We start from the raw sequence: 18,680 nt of genomic DNA on the forward strand, positions 1-18,680 counted from the left end.
GACCCCTGTGTGGGCCTTCGTCCTTCTCTGTATGGGAGGCTCGCGTGGGTCTGCGCACCAGCAGCCTCAGCGGCTGTCCATCTGCTCTGCCTCAGACCATCAGCGAGCTGAAGGGCCGGATCTCGGAGCTGCAGTGGAGTGTGATGAACCAGGAGATGCGGGTGAAGGGCCTGGAGTCCGAGAAGCAGGAGCTGCAGGAGCAGCTGGACTTGCAGCGCAGGTGAGCGAGCGTGGGCCCTTCCTTCCCACGGCCTGCGGGTGTGTGCGGAGCGGGGCTGCTGGGCGCTCACCGTGTGGGAGGCCTAGGCCCACCGGCGCCCTCTGCGGTGTGTGCGCCCGCCTCCGAGTGTCTTGTGGTCATGTGGGCCGCGGCCCGAGGCTCTGCAGGTGCCCTTCACATGCTTCCTCCACACCCGTGGGCTCTGAGGCCAGGACCGTGTCAGGGCAGAGTGGCATTTTAAATGTCCTGAGAACAGCACGAGGGAGCACTTGTGGAGGGAGCTTCGGAGAAGGTGTGACGGTCGAGCCAGGCTCTGCATCCGGCGGCCGGTGGGGGCTGGGTGGTGAGGACATTCCCAGGGGGTAGCGGCCTGAGCTAAGGCCCGGAGTGAAAGAGTTCATGGAGGCGAGGCCAGGGGACTGACGCCCTCCCGAGGAGTCTGGCTTTGTCCCCACGGACGTCGTCTGGGGGAGTTCTGGCCACTCGGAGGAGTGGGGGGCGGTCAGGAGCAGGTCCTCGCTGTGGCTGTCCTGGGGCCAGCAGCCAAGGCTGCCATTAAGCAGCTGCAGGGCAGAGGGCCTGGCAGCGGCCTGGGCTCACCCACTCACCCGGTCACTCACTCCGCTGCTGGCAGAGGCTCGAGTCTGGGATCTGGGTCTGTCCCTGGAGGGGGCGCACGGTGCCACGTGTGCGTGCATCTGCTCTGGACTGCTCAGGCCCCCGCCCCGGCACCGCATTCTGCGTATGACCACGTTCCCCTTGGACAGGAAATGGCAGGAGGCTAACCAGAAGATCCAGGACCTCCAGGCCAGCCACGACGCCGGGGTGGACCGGGAGCAGAGGGTCAAGGTGAGTTGCTCCGTTTCGTCGCCCGCCCGCGTGGGGTGGGTATCACAATGGCGGCCTCAGCCCTTCTGCCCGTAGGTGCTTCTGAGCAGGGTGTGTTCAGGGGCCCTTGAGGACACGTGCTGCCTGTGCCCACTGTGCCACTCACGCTGATCACCCCCTCGTGTGCTAGGCGTGTGCTAGCTGCTAGGGAAGCCACCGCGGATAGGAGACACGTCCTCCCAGGACACTCACATTTCTAGTGGATGGAGACCCACAGCAAACACGCAGAGAAGAAAGCGACCGTGTGACCGTTCAAGGAGCGTGAGCTTGATGGTGACGCGGTCGGCTCGAGAGGCCGCGCAGCCGGTGTGTGTGGGCCGCCGTGCGGGCGGCCTGGCTCTGATTCAGGCCCTGCGGCTGCTCCGCCGGGGGGCCTGCCAGGGAGACGGTGCCGCCAGCTCCCTGGGATGGCTGCCTGCGGCCTCGAGAGTGACGTTCGCACTCCAGGCCCGCCTTACAACCTGCCTCTGCCTCCCAGCCCCGGGCCGTCTGCCTGCCTCTCCGCGGCCTCGCCCTCTCAGTTCCTCGGCTCCTCGCTCCCTCTGGCCTCTGGCCTTTCGCAGGCTGCTCTCCGCGGCTGCGGTGCTGACCGGCCCCTCTCCCGGCCTTTCTCCCCCACCCTCAACTGCCTTGCATGGCCCCGGTGCCTCTTCTGGCCCCCCTCCTGTCTGCGGCCCTTGGCCCACTTCGCAGGGTTTACTTGCCTGCGCTGCCCCGTGCCCGTCTCTCCCACCAGACTCCAGGCCCTTCCTTGCAGAGACCTCATCTGTCTTCTCTGTCACCCTGTCCCCATTATGTGACCTAGGACCTTGTACAGAGATGGGCCCTGTCAGTGTGTGTTGAAGGATTGACTTATTTGGTCCTGGTGTCATGCTTTTAGCCTGTTTTGTGACTTGTCACTGATGGATGCCAGCTGTCTCCATCGTGTCCCGAGGGGCCTAGAGATTGTAGGGAAAAGGCTGTTCTCCCCACAGAAAAGACTCAGTTACGTGTGTGCGCCAAAGCGACAGAGGCAGACCCTGCCCTGGAGGAGTGGGATGTGTTACTGATCTGTTGGTTCAGGGGCCTTTGCTGGATGCCCTGGGGCCAGAGCGGGCCAGGCCTCTGCCCCCGAGGGCAGCGCAGCAGCGTGACACAGGCCTGCGCCTCGCCGTGGGTGCTCCCGGGAAGGGCGTGCTGAGGCCCAGCACAGAAGCCCAGCCGGGGCAGGCAGGGCAGGCTTCCCGAGGAGGGGACCGGGGCCCCGGAGGTCGCCGAGGACCTGGGGCAGCGTGGAGTCCATGACCTCCCCTGTCTGCCCCGGCCTCCACCAGGACTTGGAGCAGAAGCTGTTCCTGCAGGAGCAGGACGCCGCGATCGTGAAGAACATGAAGTCTGAGCTGGCGCGGCTGCCCAAGGCGGAGCGGGAGCTGAAGCAGCTGAAGGAGGAGAACGCCTACCTGCGGTGAGGGGCGCACAGCTCCCTGGGTTGGGGCGCGGGCGTGCCTTCCTGCGGCGGGCGCTCCTGGGGCCCTTGGACTCCCGCCCAGGGTACGCGGCTGTTGGAGGGGCTCTGTCTCCACCCCTCTCAGGGAGACGCACGAGACCAACGGGCTGCTCAGGGAGGAGCTGGAGGGGCTGCAGCGGAAGCTGAGCCGCCAGGAGAAGATGCAGGAGAACTTGGTTGGCCTGGAGCTGGAGAAGGAGGTGAGGGCCTGAGCCGGGAGCCGCTCCCTGCAGGGACCCTTGGCTGCCTCGAGGGCTCCGTGTGTTCCATCCTGGCTCCAGCCTGTCACCCAGAACACGGACGCCACCGTGCTGCTGTGGCGGGCAGACTCCTGGCCCCCAAAGACAGCCGAGTTCCGAGCCCCGGAGTCGTGCCTGTTTTCCTAGGTGGCAGAGGGGAATGGAGCATGCTCACCAGCTGGCCTGGGGCAGGCTGACCCCCCGGTTGTCCAGGTGTGCCCGTGGGATCACACGTACTGACGTGTGTGGGGGCGGGGGGAGGCGGGGCCCCGTCGGCGGGCGGGCCTGGGCCTGCGCCTGCCTTGGGGGCTGGCCGTGCAGAGGAGGAGAGCAGGGACCCTCGGCTGAGCCGTGTGGGCGGCACTCGGAGCGGGGGAAGGCGAGGAGATCGATTCTTTCCTCAGAGCCCCTGGGAGCGCAGCCCTGCCGCTTCCTTGGTTTCTGCCCGGAAGCCCGGGAGGTCAGGCTGCTGGCGCACGGGGCTCTGGGGCAGCAAGCCCGCTGCTCCTAGCCGCCGGCAGCAGCCGGGAACCTGGCCGGGACGGCGTCCCGCAGGGACCCTTGTTGCCGCGGGGGAGCTGCAGCAGCGCGCGCCTGCCCAGGATTGAGGGACGCCGTGCTCAGCATCTTCTCCGTGGGTCTGCTGGTGGGGTCACAGGCGGCGCTTGGTGGGGACAGTGTGGAGATGGCCGTGGGAAGTCAGGGCTCAAAGCGCCCTCCTTTTTCTCTGGGCAGGGGAGACGGGTTCAGAGAGCCTCTCTGTCTGGCCCAGTGCTCAGGAGTTTAGACGGAAACTCAGGTGCCTGGCCCAGGGCCTCCGTCCCTCTGCACGGCTCCCCTGGGGCTGCACCCCGTCGCCTGTCCTCCCCGGGATGTCTGGCACAGGCCATGTCAACGGGCCCCCGTCGTGGCAGAGCCTGCTAAGAATGGCCACCTCCTTTGAAGGGTGCCGAGAGCTCCCATGCTGCTGAGGCCCTGCTGGTGGCCCCGCGGCCCCTGTGGCTGCACAGGGCCCGCAGGCCAGGAGGAGGCCCGTGGCCAGCGTGAGGCCTCGTGGGCGCGGGCAGAGCTGCTCTCTCAGGGGCCGGCTCTGCGGGGCCGTGGCTCGAGCAGGCAGCCCTGGCGCCGTGCAGTGTCTTCTCCGCAGGCAGTTGGTTTTGAAATGGGTCAGTATCTTGGCTCTAGAATCGCACTGCCTGGTTTTAGATCCTGCTGTGGACACTTACTGGCTGTGCGACTCTACGCAAGTTGCTCTCTCTGTTTCTCAGTACGGCCAGGAATAACAGTGTTTTCTGCAGCGAAGAAAAGTTCTAACCAGGCCAGGCCTGGCACTAACAGGGGCGCAGGAGGCACTTGAGCGATGGGGGAGTGCATTCAGAACGCTGCGCGCGGCTCCAGGGAAGGGGGACAGGAAGCCAACGCATGGGGCTGCCTTCCCCATGGCTGCATTCTGGAGGGGCAGCGAGGCCCGGAGGGGTTCCCGGGGCAGGGCCCATGTGGGCAAGCCTGCCTGCGGGCAGTGCGGGCCAGGTGCAGGCACTTCCCCTCGCCTCCTGTTCGCAGGCTGCCTCCCTCTGGCTGGGAGCCCGGGGCCTGGGCAGTGGGCAGGTGGGAGGCGCTGGATTCCAGGGCCTAGTCTGTCGGCCCGGGGGCTGGGTGTCCTGAGAGCAGCAGGAAGGTGGGGGGAGGGCAGCGGCTCCCTGTGGGCCCAGGTGGGAGCAGGGACGAGTGAGGAGTCGGGCGTGCAGCAGCTGGGAAGTGGCCCGTCCGCTTTGGGTGGACGTGGAGCGTTGCCGTGTCTCAGCTCGGGTTAGGGCGGGTCCCCTGAAGGGTGGGAGACTGAGCTGGCGGCCTCTCGGTCAGCTCCGCGTGACGGCGTCTGGCGCGCGGCTCAGCAGGCGCACGGTGGGGTGGGGGGTCGGGGGTGAAGAGGAGCAGCAGGAGGGCCGTGGGGGTCCTTGCGCAGAAGGCGACGGGGGCGTGTGCTCTGAGCTCCACCCGCCCTGTCTTTGCAGAGGCTGCTGGCGAAGTTGCAGAGTTGGGAGAGACTGGACCAGACCACGGGCTTGAGCATCAGGTAGGTGGAGGTGCTGGCGCCTCGGTGTACACTCCCCCCGCCCCCGTCTCTGTGCTCCGGGCCACAGCCCTCCAGCAGAGGCCCCGGTGGCCGAGGGGCAGCATCTCCCCGCCTACATCTTCACAGCACCCTCGTTGAGAAGCGGAAGCAGGGACAGGGCTGGATACCGGGCTGGTCGGCCAAAGGAGAACAGGGGGTTTTTGGCCTGGCCCAGGGCAGCTTAGCTGACCGAGCCTGGCCACCTGCGGGCCGTGGCATGAAGCCTGCCCCGCACAGGCTGCCTGCTCCCGCACCCCCATCTCCTGGTCCCCACCCGAGCTCTGCGCGTGGGTCGTCAAACCCACTTGCGTGTGATATCCAGTTCGCGATGAACGACTTCTGCTGGAAAGCCAGTCTGCGTGTCCGCAGCCAAGTGGAGGCAGGTGTTTGACTGGCCTGCCTTGTTGGGCTGTGTTAAAGAGTTTCCTTCTGTACGTACTGAGGACACGGCTGTCTCTGGGGGAAGTGGTTCCTGGTAGGCACTTGTGATGAGTGGCAGTGGATAAACAAGGAAAACGCTGTAACAGAAGACCGTTGTCCTGGTCCGGCCCCGGCAGCAGCCTGCCCAGCTTGCCTGTGTTGACCGAATGCCGGCATGCGTAGCAGGATGCAGGGTGGGGCAGCGGCTGGGGGGTGTTGGGCGGCCCTCGCCCATGCAGGGCTGAGCAGCCAGGCTGGGCCCCGTGTGCTCTGAGGGGCTGGGTGGGCAGGGTGGGCATCTTTACCCCGCCGGCCGTCCGCGGGGCACAGCCCCTCCTTCTCCAGTGTTGCTGCGCCGCTGCTGCTCCTCGGCCCGAGCCCCAGCAGCCCGGTCCCTGCCTGGTTGCCGGTCTGGCTGGCATGGTGGTGGAAGGTCGATGGTTCCCGATGAGTCCTTGGGGCCTCGGGCATGGAGCCTGTGGTGTTCACAGAGGCTTTTGTTGTTTGCTCTGCTCTGGGTAATTTTAAGGCCTCGGCTTCCCAGCTGGCTGTCCTGGAGACCGGGCCGAGGTTGCGGAGCTTCCGCGCAGAGCTGCCCCGCCGCTGCCCTGCCGCACTCCGGCGCTGGAGCCTGCTGCTGTGCGGATGCGCGGTATTGACTCCGCTGTCCATCACTGGAAAATGCCTCTTCATTCCCTGTTGCCTCTCTGAGTCACGGAGGACAGAGGGCTGTTTCCTCCTGCGCTCCGCCTGCAGGACCCAGACTCACGCAGGGCTGCCCAGCAGGGCCTGAGCGCTCCGTGCTTCCTCCTGTCCTCTGGGCTTGTTAACTCGCCTGAGAGTGCCCCTCCTGCCCGCAGGGAGACGCGTCAGAAGAGAGGCCTCCGTGACTTCTCTCTCGCGCAGGAGATCAGAGGCCGGTGTGCGCCCGATCAGACCCGCCAGCTGCAGCATGTAAGCGCCCAGCCGGCCCCAAGCACGCAGCGCCCGCCGCATGGGCGCTCTGCTTCTGGCCAGGGCCCTGAGGCTGGGCTGGGCAGCGCAGTGGCTCTTTGCTCCCTTTTGGCCTGGTTTTGCTGCCGTTGGGAAGGGAGTGCAGTGCTTTTCTCCGGGTGCCCGCGGAGCCATGCGCAGCCGTGCACTTGGTACCGCCTTGTCAGCGTCAGGGGCGCGTCCACGTGGCTCCTGTGAAGGGCAGGTTTCTCTCCTGTGCGCTGCGGTCGGTTGTGTCTGGGCCACCTCTGGGGCCCCTGGGGACCTCAGCTCCTCCTTCACACCCTTCCTGTCCCTGTGGGCACTTGTGGCGGGCCTTCGCCTCCGACGCCTTGTGCTCCACTTAAGTGTGGGGGCGGTGACAGGCCCCGGGCCTCAGGCTCGTGCTCTGAGAGCGGCCGTCATCAGAATTCCCTGGGGAGGGTGGCACAGACGCAGGCTTCTGGGCGAGCCTGTCCGCCTGCTGGGCTTGAGTCTTGGGGGGCCGTGACCGCTGTGAGAGGGGCTGGCTATCTTCTTTTGCTACTTTCTGGGCAGTTTCAGAGATTTCTGAGCAGGGAGCGTGGCTTGGTGGAGCTCTTATTGAATGACCTGGAATGGGGTAGGAAGTAGGCAGAGGAACAGGGGACACAGGGAGATGTTGGGGGCCACGTCTGTGGCGTGGGGCCCTGCCGGGGGGGACGGCACTGTTCTGGGGGGGCTTGTTTTGCGGGGGTGCTGTCTGGGCGCTGGGAGGGGCTCTGTCAGGAGTGGGTCCGGGCTGGACGCCCGCGCCACCCTGTGGGCTCTGCGGCAGGACTGCCAGCGGCCCCAGACCCTGGCGCCTGCGTGGTGCCGTCTTGCTCTTGTTTTTAGATTTTATATACTTATTTTTAGAGAGAGGAGAAAGGAGGGAGAAACAGAGGGAGAGAAACGAGATGTACAAGAGAGGCATCGATCAGTTGCTTGTCTCATGCCCCCAACCGGGAACCTGGCCCACAGCCCAGGCATGTGTTCTGATTGGGAATTGAACTTGCAGCCTTTTGGTCTGCAGGCCGGTGCCAGCCACTGAGCTGCAGCGGCCAGGGCTGGTGTGGTCTCTCTGTGTCTCTACTTTCACATCTGTGGATGGAAGGGTTCTTCTAGAAAGTCGGTTTCTCACCAGCGGTTATGGGTCTCTCTGAGCATCTGAGCAAAGTCACAGACTTTCTCCTCATGCAGACCCGAGTTTGGGCGTGGGTGCGCGTAGACACCATGACTTTGTGTGCTAGTTCAGGGAGCCACTGCCCTGGAGTGTGATCAGGCAGCTCGCTGGCGGCAGCAAGTTGGGGTCCAGGAGATGCCCCGGAAACAAGGGTTTGAGGGGCTTCCAGGCATTTTGGCTTGGCTCGGTGGGCTTGAGTCTGTTGTACAGCCTTGAGTCAGGGTGTCACCATGATTTTGGGATTGAGACCACTCACGGGGGGCATGTCATGGCCCCCGGCTCTGGCCTGCGCCCAGTGCCTGCCTGGGTTTCTGAGAGCTGTCACCACGAGGGGGCGCACCCCTTGGTGATCCTGGCTCTGGCGCCAAGCCCCGTCCCTGGCGCTGCTCTCGGTCCACCTGGGTCTCTGGATTTGGGTGCGGGGCTCCTCCTGGCCCGCTGCCAGCCCATGGGGCTTGCTCGTCAGAACCAGGCTTGGTGGCACTGGTGCGGGGGCCTGCGGCCTGTCCCTTCCTGTCTGCCTCGGGGTGGCCAGCCGGCCACTGTCGGCTGTCGGGCCTGCTGTGTTCTTGAGCAGCCCCTCTACGCCCCCTGAGCGCGCAGGGCTCAGGCTGTGCGCCCGCCTGGGTGCCCCCCTGTGGACGGCCCCATGGCCTTGACCGGGCGTGCGGGGCGTTGCGGCCTCACAAGCCGGAGCGGGACACCTGCACGGCCCAGGCCCCTGAAGAGGACGCGGAGAAGTGGGCTCGGGAGGGCAAGTCAGGGGTCACCTTCCTCCTGTTCTGGGGTTTCTTACGTCGCAAAGAGTCCAGGCAAAGAGCCCAGACGTGCTGGGGGGGGTGGCGTTGGGGGGGAGGTCACCGCTGTGGAGCTGCAGAAAGCCCCGTCAGGCGGCGCCGCCATCCGTCAGAGGCGCTCGTCCACCCTCGGAGACGCCGGCGCCCGTCTCCGGCACGCAGGTCCCGTGTGTCCGGGCAGGGTGGGCCCCACAGCTTTGAGAGGCGGCGGTGTAGGCAGTGCGGTCCCGGGCCTGTGTGAGCCGGGAGGGACGGGGGGCGTGGACGTCCCTGTCCCAGGGCTCTGAGCGCCCAGCGGGCCGTGAGCAGTCCTGTGGAGGGCGCGGAGGTGAGCGGGGAACTGGGAGGTGCCGGGTGCGCCCCTGGGCAGCACCGGTCACCGAGGGACCGGTCGGAAGGCGCCGGGTGAAGGCGGGCGCCTGTACCGTGTCTGTGTCGACCCAGGCAGGACACCTGGGGCGCTGGGAACAAGGGACGACCAACGGAGGCTGGTCGGGAAAGTAGAGGGACAGTGAGCTCGTGCCAGGGGTGCGGGGCGCTTTTCCTCGGAGAGTGAATTCACGCGGCCTGTTTTCAGTAGAAGAAAGGCGGAAACATGGTTACCTCAACAGACGCAGCGAAGGCATTTGTAAAAACAACCCCCCTCGATGGAAACCGATAGTGTGCGATGCTGGTGGGAGACGCGTGCTGCCCGGCACCGGCTGGGGCCAGGCTGGGGCGCGGTGGCGCAGGCCCGGCCTGCCTGTAGGGGAGAGGGGAGGGGAGAGGGTGCGGCTGGAGAGGAAGGCGTGCACCTGGCGTGGTCTGGGGGCGACGTCCTCGTCGGTGCGGGGAATCCCAGAGCAGCGGTGCGAAGCCGCTCGAGCCGAGTGAGTTCGCAGTTCACAGGATCCAAGGGCAGCATGTTGTGCACGGAATTCCACGTCCTGGCACTGAACACCTGGAGGTACCTGCCATTTACAGTAGCAGCAAAAACATGAAATCCTTGGGGATAAATTAACAAGATGGATGTATGGTCTGTATACTGAAAACGATAAGAGGTTGCTGAGAGAAATTGAAGATGACCTAATAACCTAAATACTGAGTAAGCGGAGAAAGATACAGTGTTCGTGGATTGGAAGATACAATGTTGTCAAGGCATCCTATTGCTAAAATTGATCCACTGGTTCAATGCAATCCCAGTCAAAGTCCCAAAAGGCTCTTAGGGTAGAAATCAACAAAGTGATTCTAAAATTCCTATAGAAATTAATTGACCTAGAATGGCTGTAACCGTTTTGAAAAAGAATGAGTCACAGAGATTCTGGTGGCCGCTTGCAGGCCACGTTGTGAGCTGCTTTAGCCGAGAGAGCACGGTGGCTGACCACGCCCGGAGAGGCCTGCCGGCCAGCTGGGCAGGGCAGGCCATGGCTGGGTGCCTGTCAGGCGGACAGGGTAGTTCAGTGGCAGAGTCCCTTCCACAAATGGCGCGGGCGCCGTGGGACAGCTGATGCTCAAACGTAGGCACCTCGTGCTCTGCACAGGCTTCGCTCCTTGGGGCCTGGACCTCAGCGGAAAGACTAAAACTCCCGGCAGCCTGGGTTTGGCAGAGTTCCTAGGATGCGAAAACATGAACCATAAATGAAAAAAATGGATAAGTTAGACTTTATCAAAATTAAAACCTTTTGCTCTCAGAAGACTTAAGAAAAGGAAAAGGTGGGCCACAGGCCAGGAGAAAATATTTGCAATGCACGTACGTGCCTGAGGACTTGTATCCCTGAAGAATGAGTCTTCCAGATCGGCAGGAAGGTGATCAGATCCTTAAAAACGGGCAGGAGGCTGCGAGCAGATGCATATGCAAAGGAAAATACACGAGCTGAGACCAAGGCGAGGGTGGGCGCGCGGTGCCGTCACCGTCGGGAGCACAGGCAGGCCCTGCGGAGGTGCTGCCGTGACGAGGACCGCGAGGCCGCGGGGCAGCCCGCGCTCCGCTCCGCACCTGGACCTGGGCGGGCAGTGTGGCAGCTGCCTTTGCGTTTCCAGCCTGACCCAGCACTTCCACGCCGAGGCGTTAACCCGGGAGAACGGAGCCTTGTCCGGAGCCCTCGTAGCGCTGCGGCACAGAGGCCCCGGAAGTGTCCGTCAGCGGGCAAACGGCCGCGCGGACAGAGGCCCAGCCCTACAGGGGGACTCTGCTCAGCGACGGAGCGGGCTAGGTGGCCGCGGTGGCCGCGCAGCGTGGCCAGGCCTCTTTGCTGAGTGAGCGGAGCCAGCACACTGAGCGCACACTGTGGGATGCCATTCATCTGAGACTGAGCAAAGGCAGGACGGACCCTGGGTGCCAGGAAGCAGGTGGGCGTCTCTTCGTCTCGGGCCGGGGTATGATTGGGGCGTGAGGGGCCCTCGTGGGCGCCGGAGCCCACCGGCCATGTGGCGGCGGCGGCACAGGTGCCTGCCCAGGGGGTGCCGCCCCTCCGTCCGCTGGGCCGTGAGCCACGGGCGGTCGCTGCGCTGATGCTCTGTGACGGAGGGCGAGGCCTCAGACGCGCTGGGCCAGTCGGCAGTGGGAGGGCTGCCTTTTAAAGCCGTGTTCTTGGGAGGAGCCTCCTCCCGAGCCCGTCAGAGGCCTGTGGGCAGCTGCAGCCAGCCTGGCCTCCCTCTGCCCATTTGCCTGGGCCCGGAGGGCCTCGGGCAAGCGCCGTGGGGGTGCCCGGTGTGGGCTGTGAAGTCTGTCGTCTCACGGGGTTGGCTGAGACGGAATGAAAACCGGTGCGTGGCGGGCAGGCCCTACTCGTTCACTTCAGAGGGCGCTGAGCTGAGAGCGGCCTTCCTCCCCGCCGTCTGGCCCGTCCCCGGCCCTGTGCCGCAGCCGCTGGCCACTGCCACGTGCCCGGGCTGTGCCCGGCGGGTCCTCCGCAGAGAACGGGGTCAAGGGCGGGCCCGGAGGCTGGCAGCGGGAGAGACCTCTGTCCCCCGCCCGTCCTTCTAGGCAGCGCCTGGTGAGCCCTTGCGTGTCTTTCTGGAGTGTGGGTGCCCGTCCGTGCGCCCCCTTCACCTGGCACGCACTCCGTAACAGTGCCCCGCACCCGGCTCGGTCACTGCCCGACAGCGGCTCGGCCCCGTCACAGGCAGCACCCCCGGCGGGTGTGCGAGCCCGGACCCAGCGCTCCCTGGCGTGGACGCACTGCCCGGGGCTGCTGCTCTCCTTCCCCGTCGGTGGCGCTGTGTTGGTTGGATGAATTCTGAGAAGTGGAGTTTTAACTCAGAAGATACGTGTCTTTGAAATTGATGGATGGGGCTAAGCTGCCCCCAGAAATATACTTCCTTCCTTTTCCACCCTGGGGGTGAGAGGTGCTACCTGCTCTGGGCACCCCACTTTCAGGGGGAGGCACCGCGGGGCGCAGAGGGCAGGGTGCTCCCCTAGCCACTCGTGTTGGCGGGGCCTGGTCCCGTGAGCGCGCAGCCCCGGCCGCGTCTCGTTTCCGGAGGAGCTCGCTGACTGGCGGGCGGCCTCTGCCCCGTGCCTGCGGGGCCGGCTTCCATCGGGTCGGGAGGCATGGTCGTCCATCAGTGTGAGTGCAGGCCGCTGGCCCCGGGAGCCACAGAGGACGCTGGGCAGGGCGGGCTGTGGGGCAGGCCAGTTTCGCTGGCGCCGAGGCCAGCCCGCTCCCAGGACGCCACAGCTCCCGGCCCCAGACCGCTGACCCGTCGCCTAGAGTGAAAGCCGGGGGCCGACAAGTGCTGAGCTGGACGTTTCCCAAGCACTTTTGTAGGCGAGCCAGCTGACAAGTCTTGGGGACGACTTTCCTGACTTGGGAGGCCAATTAGGGGGACGAGGAGGGGAGTGCATGATTTCCTGCTAAGAAACGATCTTATTGACCCATCTGGACACTTTTATTGCCCTAGTTACTGTGTTGGCGAGTTCTAATTACCCAGGTATACGACTGATCAATGCGCGGAGTGGTGCTGGTGCTCAGGGAGGTGGGCGAGCTGTCAGGCATCTTGGTCTCTTTTAATTGGCCTTGGTTTTCTGCCTGTGCCTGGGCCTTCCAGAGCAGGGGGTGCACTGGGCACAGCCACCCTGGCATGTGGTCCCCGCCCTCGTGGGAGGTATACACTCTTGAAGGAGCCACCCAGCGGGATGGAGGGGCAGCCAGGGCCAGGAGAGGGGTGTCTGATGCTCTGGGAGCTTTTGGGGAGCCTCACCTCGGAGGCGGGGTGCTGTGGGACACAGGGCAGGTGTCCGAGAGGCCAGCATCTTGGCCTACAATCTGCAGGGTGGTGTTAACTGGTGAAGAGGGGAGGGCTCCTGCCGAAGGCCCGTGGGGCCAGGGGAGGAGGACCACAGGACAGGACAGAGGCCGCTGGGGCCGGGCAAGAGGCGGAGAGGACAGCCGAGTGTCCCGTCAGCGCCTGTGGCCCGGGGGCCATGCTGAGTGTGTCTTCGTTCATGACTGCGGGAGTGGCTCACCACACCGTCAGCTTGGGGACGGCACCGTCAGGCCCGCACCTCCTGAGAGCTGGGACATTGACTTTGTTTGGGTCTATCTGCGTTTAGTCTGCACAGAAACCTTCCTTCCTGTTCTGTCACTTCGAGTGTCTTTGAAGGGAAGGGTCCAGATGGGGTCAGGGTGGGCTGCTGAGCGCCAGCAGCTCTGTGCGTGGCGGGGGCTCCCAGGCAGACTTGGGCTTCGAGGCTGGAGAGGGAGGCGAGGAGCCCCGAGCAGCCCCGTGCGTTCTGCAGCCCCTGGTATCAGCCTGCCTCCTCTGGGACCCTCGAAAGTGGGACCCCAGCGCTCAGCAGGCCGCTCTTCAGGCTCCCCTTCAGATGAGGGGGGTTTCCAGGGGACTGGCGCATGCCTGTGTGTCCATGTGTCTGCGAGGCCTGGGGGCAGTCTGTCCGCTTTGCCAGCAGGAGGTGGTCATCACAGCCACTTGAGAGGCAGGGGTTTCTGACGCACACGGGGCACCCTCCAGGGACATGCCGTACAGCCCAGCACGGGTCCTCTCTCTGCCTCTGGCCCGCCTTTCTTGGCAGTGAGTAGTCCTTGCCGCCTCTTGAGAGTCTCTGAACCCAAGGAGATCCCACCAGGAGCCTGTGAGACGTGGGCTTGGCCCTGGGGTGCTCAGCGGGACTGAGGACATCCCTTTCTGGGGGCTCAGGGAGCGGGACCTTACTGAACCAAATGCAGGAAATAAAATTCTTTGCTCCTCAGGCTTTGTCCCCAGTGATCTGGGAGCTCTGCCAAGCAAGGTGTCTGAGTGCTCAGGGAGCTGTTTAGCTTAATCAGAAAGGACGTCTTGAAATAGATGGTGGTACAGATCAATGTTCAATGCTGGTGTCTGAAGCGGGGAGGGAGCCAGCGTTTCCTGAGCGCTTCTGCCGTGGGTGGCCGCTGGCAGGACGCGTGCTGATGCGCTTTGTTTAGTGGAAGACCCCAGCCTTCCCCCTGGGGAGAGGCGCGAGAGGAGGGGCGGAGCGGCTGGGGTCTCCTTGGCGGGGCGGTGGGCCTGAGCCAGGCCGCCCGCTGCCTCCTGCTGACGGCGCGTGAGCGGGCCCTGCGGTGGCATCGGAACACTCCCTGAGCGATGGCAGCAGGCCATGGTGCGCTGGGTGCTGGCGATGGCCGGCCTTAAATGAGGCTGTTTAGCAAAGACGTGCAGTTTGGGACATGCAGTCTAATGGTGGAAGCCCAGAACAGGAAAGAGCGGATGTGCTCTTCGGGAGGAGAGGGGCATGCCCGGGACGAGGGGTAGGCCCCCCTTCTCCCCTGCAGTAGAAGAGGAGCGGGGTCCTCGTACTGAGGGTTTGGGGTAGCTGTCCCTCAGGGGCGGGGTGGGAGCTGGCCCCCCGACGCCAGTGTGCGTGTGGTTCCTGTTTGCTGGTCCACACAGGACGCATTTCTAGGTGAGCAGGACCAGCCTGAGCACGTGGACCTGTGGGCCAGGCAGCAGGCGGCTTGCCAGGCGTGGCTCCTGGAAGGGGCAGAAAAAGCCAGGAGCACGTGCTGGGCCCGGGCAGCGGCTGGTGTGCGCACACACGAGCCGGGGGACTGGGCACGCTTAGAGGCGTCCTGTAGCTCTGGGCGCTTCTAGCCAGAGGGCGTGGGGTGGAGCAGAGGGTTGGCAGGGGCAGAGCCTGACGGTGTTGGGAGCCAGGCCGAGGCGTCCAGACTCGACCCTGAGTCTGCCCGACTCACTGCCCGACTCCGCGCCAGGTGGCACCGGGGCGGGCGGGGGTGCTCCCCACCAGACAAAGGTGCCCTTTCATGCCTGGGGCAACGCCCATGCGCAGAGGGTTGGCAGTGGTAGTGACGCTGCGGGGGTGATCCGGGGGGATGGAGGCGGTGGCTCGCCTTCCCAGGAGGCCTCCAGACTTGCGAGGTGTCTGTGTTCAAGGCCAGGCTCTAGTCTGTCCTTCCGTTCCCTCTTCAGAAGAGTTGTCTGTTCCTTCCTGACCCTGGTCATTTGTGGGTAGAGCCGTGATTTGGGGAAACGCCGTTCGTATATTCACGTTTTGCACATTTACTTGCGGACTGGCCATCTGCCAGGCCTCAGGCTGGCTCTGGGGATACAGAGCTGCACAGTGCAGCGTCCGGCCTCGCAGGACATGGATGGGCAGCCTGACACAGTGACCGCAAAGCGGGCGCCTCGGTGGGCGCGGGAGGCTGCAGATGCTACTGCAGCGTTTTGCGGGAGCATCTAGATCAGTTGGAGACAAGCTTTGGTTATGTCTTTGCTGCCTTTGAAAAATGTTGGTGGGCAGGTGGCCAGATGTTTCTCTGCTCTGGACAGTGGTGGCTGACAAGGGGCTGCAGAGCTGGCTTGTTTCGGGACAGCCCCGCTCTGAAGAGGCCGTCACCCGGCCTGCAGACAGGCGCTCCCTGGGCGGCGGTCACCGCTGGGCGCTGCTCAGAGCCTGTGGGGCCCGTTCGTGCCTGGTGTCTCACGCCCGCTTCCTCCCAGCTCCGTGGGCGAAGCAGGGAGTTAACGCTGCTTGGCAGGGGGTGGCCCAGAGGTTTCGAGAGGGGCTCAGTGGCCAAGGTCATCCCGTGAGCTTGTGGCGCCCTTGTTGGATTGCGTGGCTGGACCCAGCACAGGGCGGGTGCTGCCCTCCATAAGCTCCATCCATCTGGCCAGCCACATGGTGCCATGCAGCTGGATCCTGCGTCTCTGTGAGCTGATTAGTCTGCTGCTGGCACTCGCAGGCCTCTGCTGGGGAGCTGCCCATCCATTTAGCCCCAGCAGCACTGGGCGCATCCGCAGGCATGAAGCCCATCGGCTGATCCAGCTCTCTGAGTCTGGTGGCTCCCAGCCGAACCTTGGTGAGGAGGGCCCGCCCGCCCGCTGGGGCTGACCTTCCTGCCTTCGCTCAGGGCCGAGCACCTTCTGCAGGCTCTCGAGGCTGCTCTCCGGTGGGGGAGGCCGTGCGGCGTGGAGTGAGTCAGCAGTTACTGGGAGAGGCAGATTCAACTTCTGAGGCGGCAGCACAACGCTGGCTTGTTCGCGGAGGCGGCTGCGGTAGATTAGCGATTAATTTCCTATTACGTGCAAACTACTCTTCAGTTTTGTGGCACCGAACAGTCCTCCCACCGTGGGGCAGCGGGGCGCGGGCAGCAAGAGGCTGCTGCCTCATGGGATTTTTCAGAGCACTGCTGTTCGTCTGCTTTTGATCTGATAGAAATCATTTTTGTTTGTGAGTCTGTGTGGAAGACATTTAGACATGATTCGCTGTTTTCCCTTTTGCTCTTTCTGGCTTTGGCTTTTTCGATATTGCTGGAGTTCACTGCAGTTAGGTCTTGGGACTATTTTTTCTTTTATCAGGTAGAATTCTAGTTAGAAAACGCGGTGTCACTCATCTTTTATAATAGGTAAGTTGTAGCTTGCTAGTTTGAGAGTAGACTCCGTTAAGTCAAAGCTCATGTTTTAGGTTTACTTTTATTGGAAAATCAGGTTTATTTGAGAAGAGTCACTGGTAGCTATTACTGGTATTTCTTGTGATTTGGGCATTTTTGTTGTTTATTAGAGCTTAGTTGCAGTGTCATAGATGACCCAGTAGGGGTCGCTACCAAGTCCTCTCACTTTGAGTCTTCAGGTACAAAGACTTGCAGTATCAGACAATGTGTTGGGTTGGCCAAAAAGTCCGCATGTTTTTCCCCCCATAAAATAAAAGACACATTTTTTAATTTTCACCGGTAACTATTGATTTGGATATTTTGAGTATGTTGGCTGTCTCCCGCTATTGGCTCCTAGTGGGGAGAGGCCAGGGGTGCTGCTAAACATCTTCCAATGCATAAGACAGCTCCCACAGCAAAGAATTATTTGGCCAAAATGTCAATAGTACCAAGAAACTTCACAAACTACTTTTGACACATTTGACCAGTCACAGCCCCTTCTCCATACACTACACAAATTGTGTTTGTGTTTCAGTTGCGTTTTTACCTTTATTGAAATAAAAAAGCATAATATGCTGAAAATGCTGCATATCTTCTTCCTTCGTCAATATTAAAATGGCTACACAAGAATTCACCGATTTTGATGTTTTTTTAAAAATGCACGTTGATGTAACAGCTGTCACGATACGATCTCACAGAAATGTTTTGAATGAAGTTAAAGACAACTAAGCAGTACTAGAGCCATCGTACGGAAAAAACCAAACCACCCTTTGGCCAACCCAACACTTGCTCTTGTCGTGCCCCCTTAAGTAGGCCAGAGTTCTTCTCCGACCTAACAGTGGGCCCTGCGATAGGGCGGACATCGGGTGAAGCTGGCAAGCATTTTGTATAAAGAGTCAAGCGGTAAGTGTCGGGGGCTTTGTGGCCTGTGAGATCTCTGTGGCAAGCGCTCAGCTTGGCCTTTGTAGCCCGGAGCAGGGCGCCCGGCCCGCCCTGGCCCGCCGGGGGCGCTCTCTGTTCCAGAGCTGAGACGACCCAGGACGGGCCAGGCCCGCCGGCTGCCCTCATGCGAAAGCTGCCACAGACAGGACGCGAGTGAGCGCGGGGCCGCGTTTTGGTCAGACACGCTTGCTGGCCCCTGCGCAGGGCACAGCGCTGGCCTGCCGCCTCAGAGCCCTGGCCTCTCGTCCCCAGGACACCCTGTGTCTTCCTTGGGACCTTCTGCAGGCGTGGGATCATGGCGATCACGTTCCTCCCTTCGCTCGGTGTGGAGACTCCGCCCGCGGGACGCGACCTCACTTGAGGGCAGTTCGTGGAGGTGAAGCAGTGCTCGAGTGGGTGTCCGGGGCCCGGGCGCAGCGCCCATCGCCGTGGGCCCGCCCTTGTGCAGAGAGTCTTACTGAGGGGCCGGGGGTGTCGGAGGGGTGCGCCACTCTTTTGGGAAGAATCCGGAAGGATGAGGCCCTTCCCGACGTGCTCCCAGGGCTGAGAAATGCTCATTTCCGTCTCGCCACCTCTCCGGCAGCTGACGGTTCCCTGGAGCAGGTGTCGTGATCCTGTCTGTTCCATTGAACAGATGCGTGGTGAGGGAGGAGGGCGCGGCACGCACCTGGCTGGGGATGCCGCAGGGAACAAAGATGAGGGTGGTCCCGCATCGCCGTGCTCAGGCCTGGGGGCCAGCGCAGGGGGTTGGGGAGTCCTCACGGCGGGGAGACGGCCCCCCCGAGCGGGGCCGGGGCGCCCTGTCTCGTCCCTGATGGCTGGGCCACTGAGGGAGCTGGGTGGCACCTGGTGCTGCTGGTGCCGGAGAGGCCAGCGGACCTCCCCGCCGGCGCCTCCCCGCGGCGCCCAGCCCTCGGGCGTGAGCCTCGTGGTTCCAGAGGCCCTTCCGCGGGCGGCCCCGGCTTCCTGGCTGCGGGCTGCGCCTCTGGCCTGTCCCTGCTGAGGGAACGGGTGCCGCCTCCTTCCTCGTGGGTGCTGAGCCTGGCGTCTCTCGGTACAGTCAGGGGCGCTTTTGTTTCTGTCAGATTCAGCCACGGTTTGGAGCACTTTCATTTACTGACAACCTTTGCCAAATTAATTTTATTTAATTATCTCCCAGGGCTAAGCTTGAATACATTTCATGTTAAATTCACAGTTTTCCCCTTTTCTAAACGAAATGGACTTCATATCCTTGTTAAAATCTGATTAAAACTAAAATTGAGTTTTTTGAAGTCTGATTATTCCATGAAATGGAATTTTTAAACCTAATTACAGCTGGATTTGCATATGCGTTTCAGCACCATTGAAAAGAAAGTTGAAGTAAATTTATTAACGACATCCTCTCCTGTGTCTCCCCTGGGGAGGCCGCCAGCGGGCAGAGGCGGGTGGGGCTCGGCGGCCTCCCCGCCTCCTCGGGAGGAGCCTGCTGCGGCCCCTCCCTGCCCGCGCGCGGCCGGCTTACCAAGCCGATGGCCTTTCTGGGGGT

At 63.1% G+C, this 18,680-nt stretch overlaps 1 protein-coding gene across 2 annotated transcripts in view; it reads left to right on the forward strand.

The window, feature by feature from the left end:
* MAD1L1 (mitotic arrest deficient 1 like 1) overlaps positions 1-18,680 on the forward strand; it is a 186,015-nt gene that overhangs the window by 9,962 nt on the left and 157,373 nt on the right. For both annotated transcript variants that reach the window (XM_054565423.1, XM_054565497.1), the window contains exons 5-9: positions 96-220; positions 988-1,069; positions 2,422-2,552; positions 2,680-2,794; positions 4,849-4,910. In XM_054565423.1, the coding sequence (XP_054421398.1) occupies positions 96-220; positions 988-1,069; positions 2,422-2,552; positions 2,680-2,794; positions 4,849-4,910 (515 nt within the window). The remainder of the gene's footprint in view (positions 1-95; positions 221-987; positions 1,070-2,421; positions 2,553-2,679; positions 2,795-4,848; positions 4,911-18,680) is intronic.

Source organism: Pteronotus mesoamericanus, unplaced genomic scaffold, assembly GCF_021234165.1.
Source record: "Pteronotus mesoamericanus isolate MK-2021 breed Mesoamerican mustached bat unplaced genomic scaffold, CSHL_Meso_final contig_1, whole genome shotgun sequence".
NCBI classification, from domain to species: Eukaryota; Metazoa; Chordata; class Mammalia; order Chiroptera; family Mormoopidae; genus Pteronotus; species Pteronotus mesoamericanus.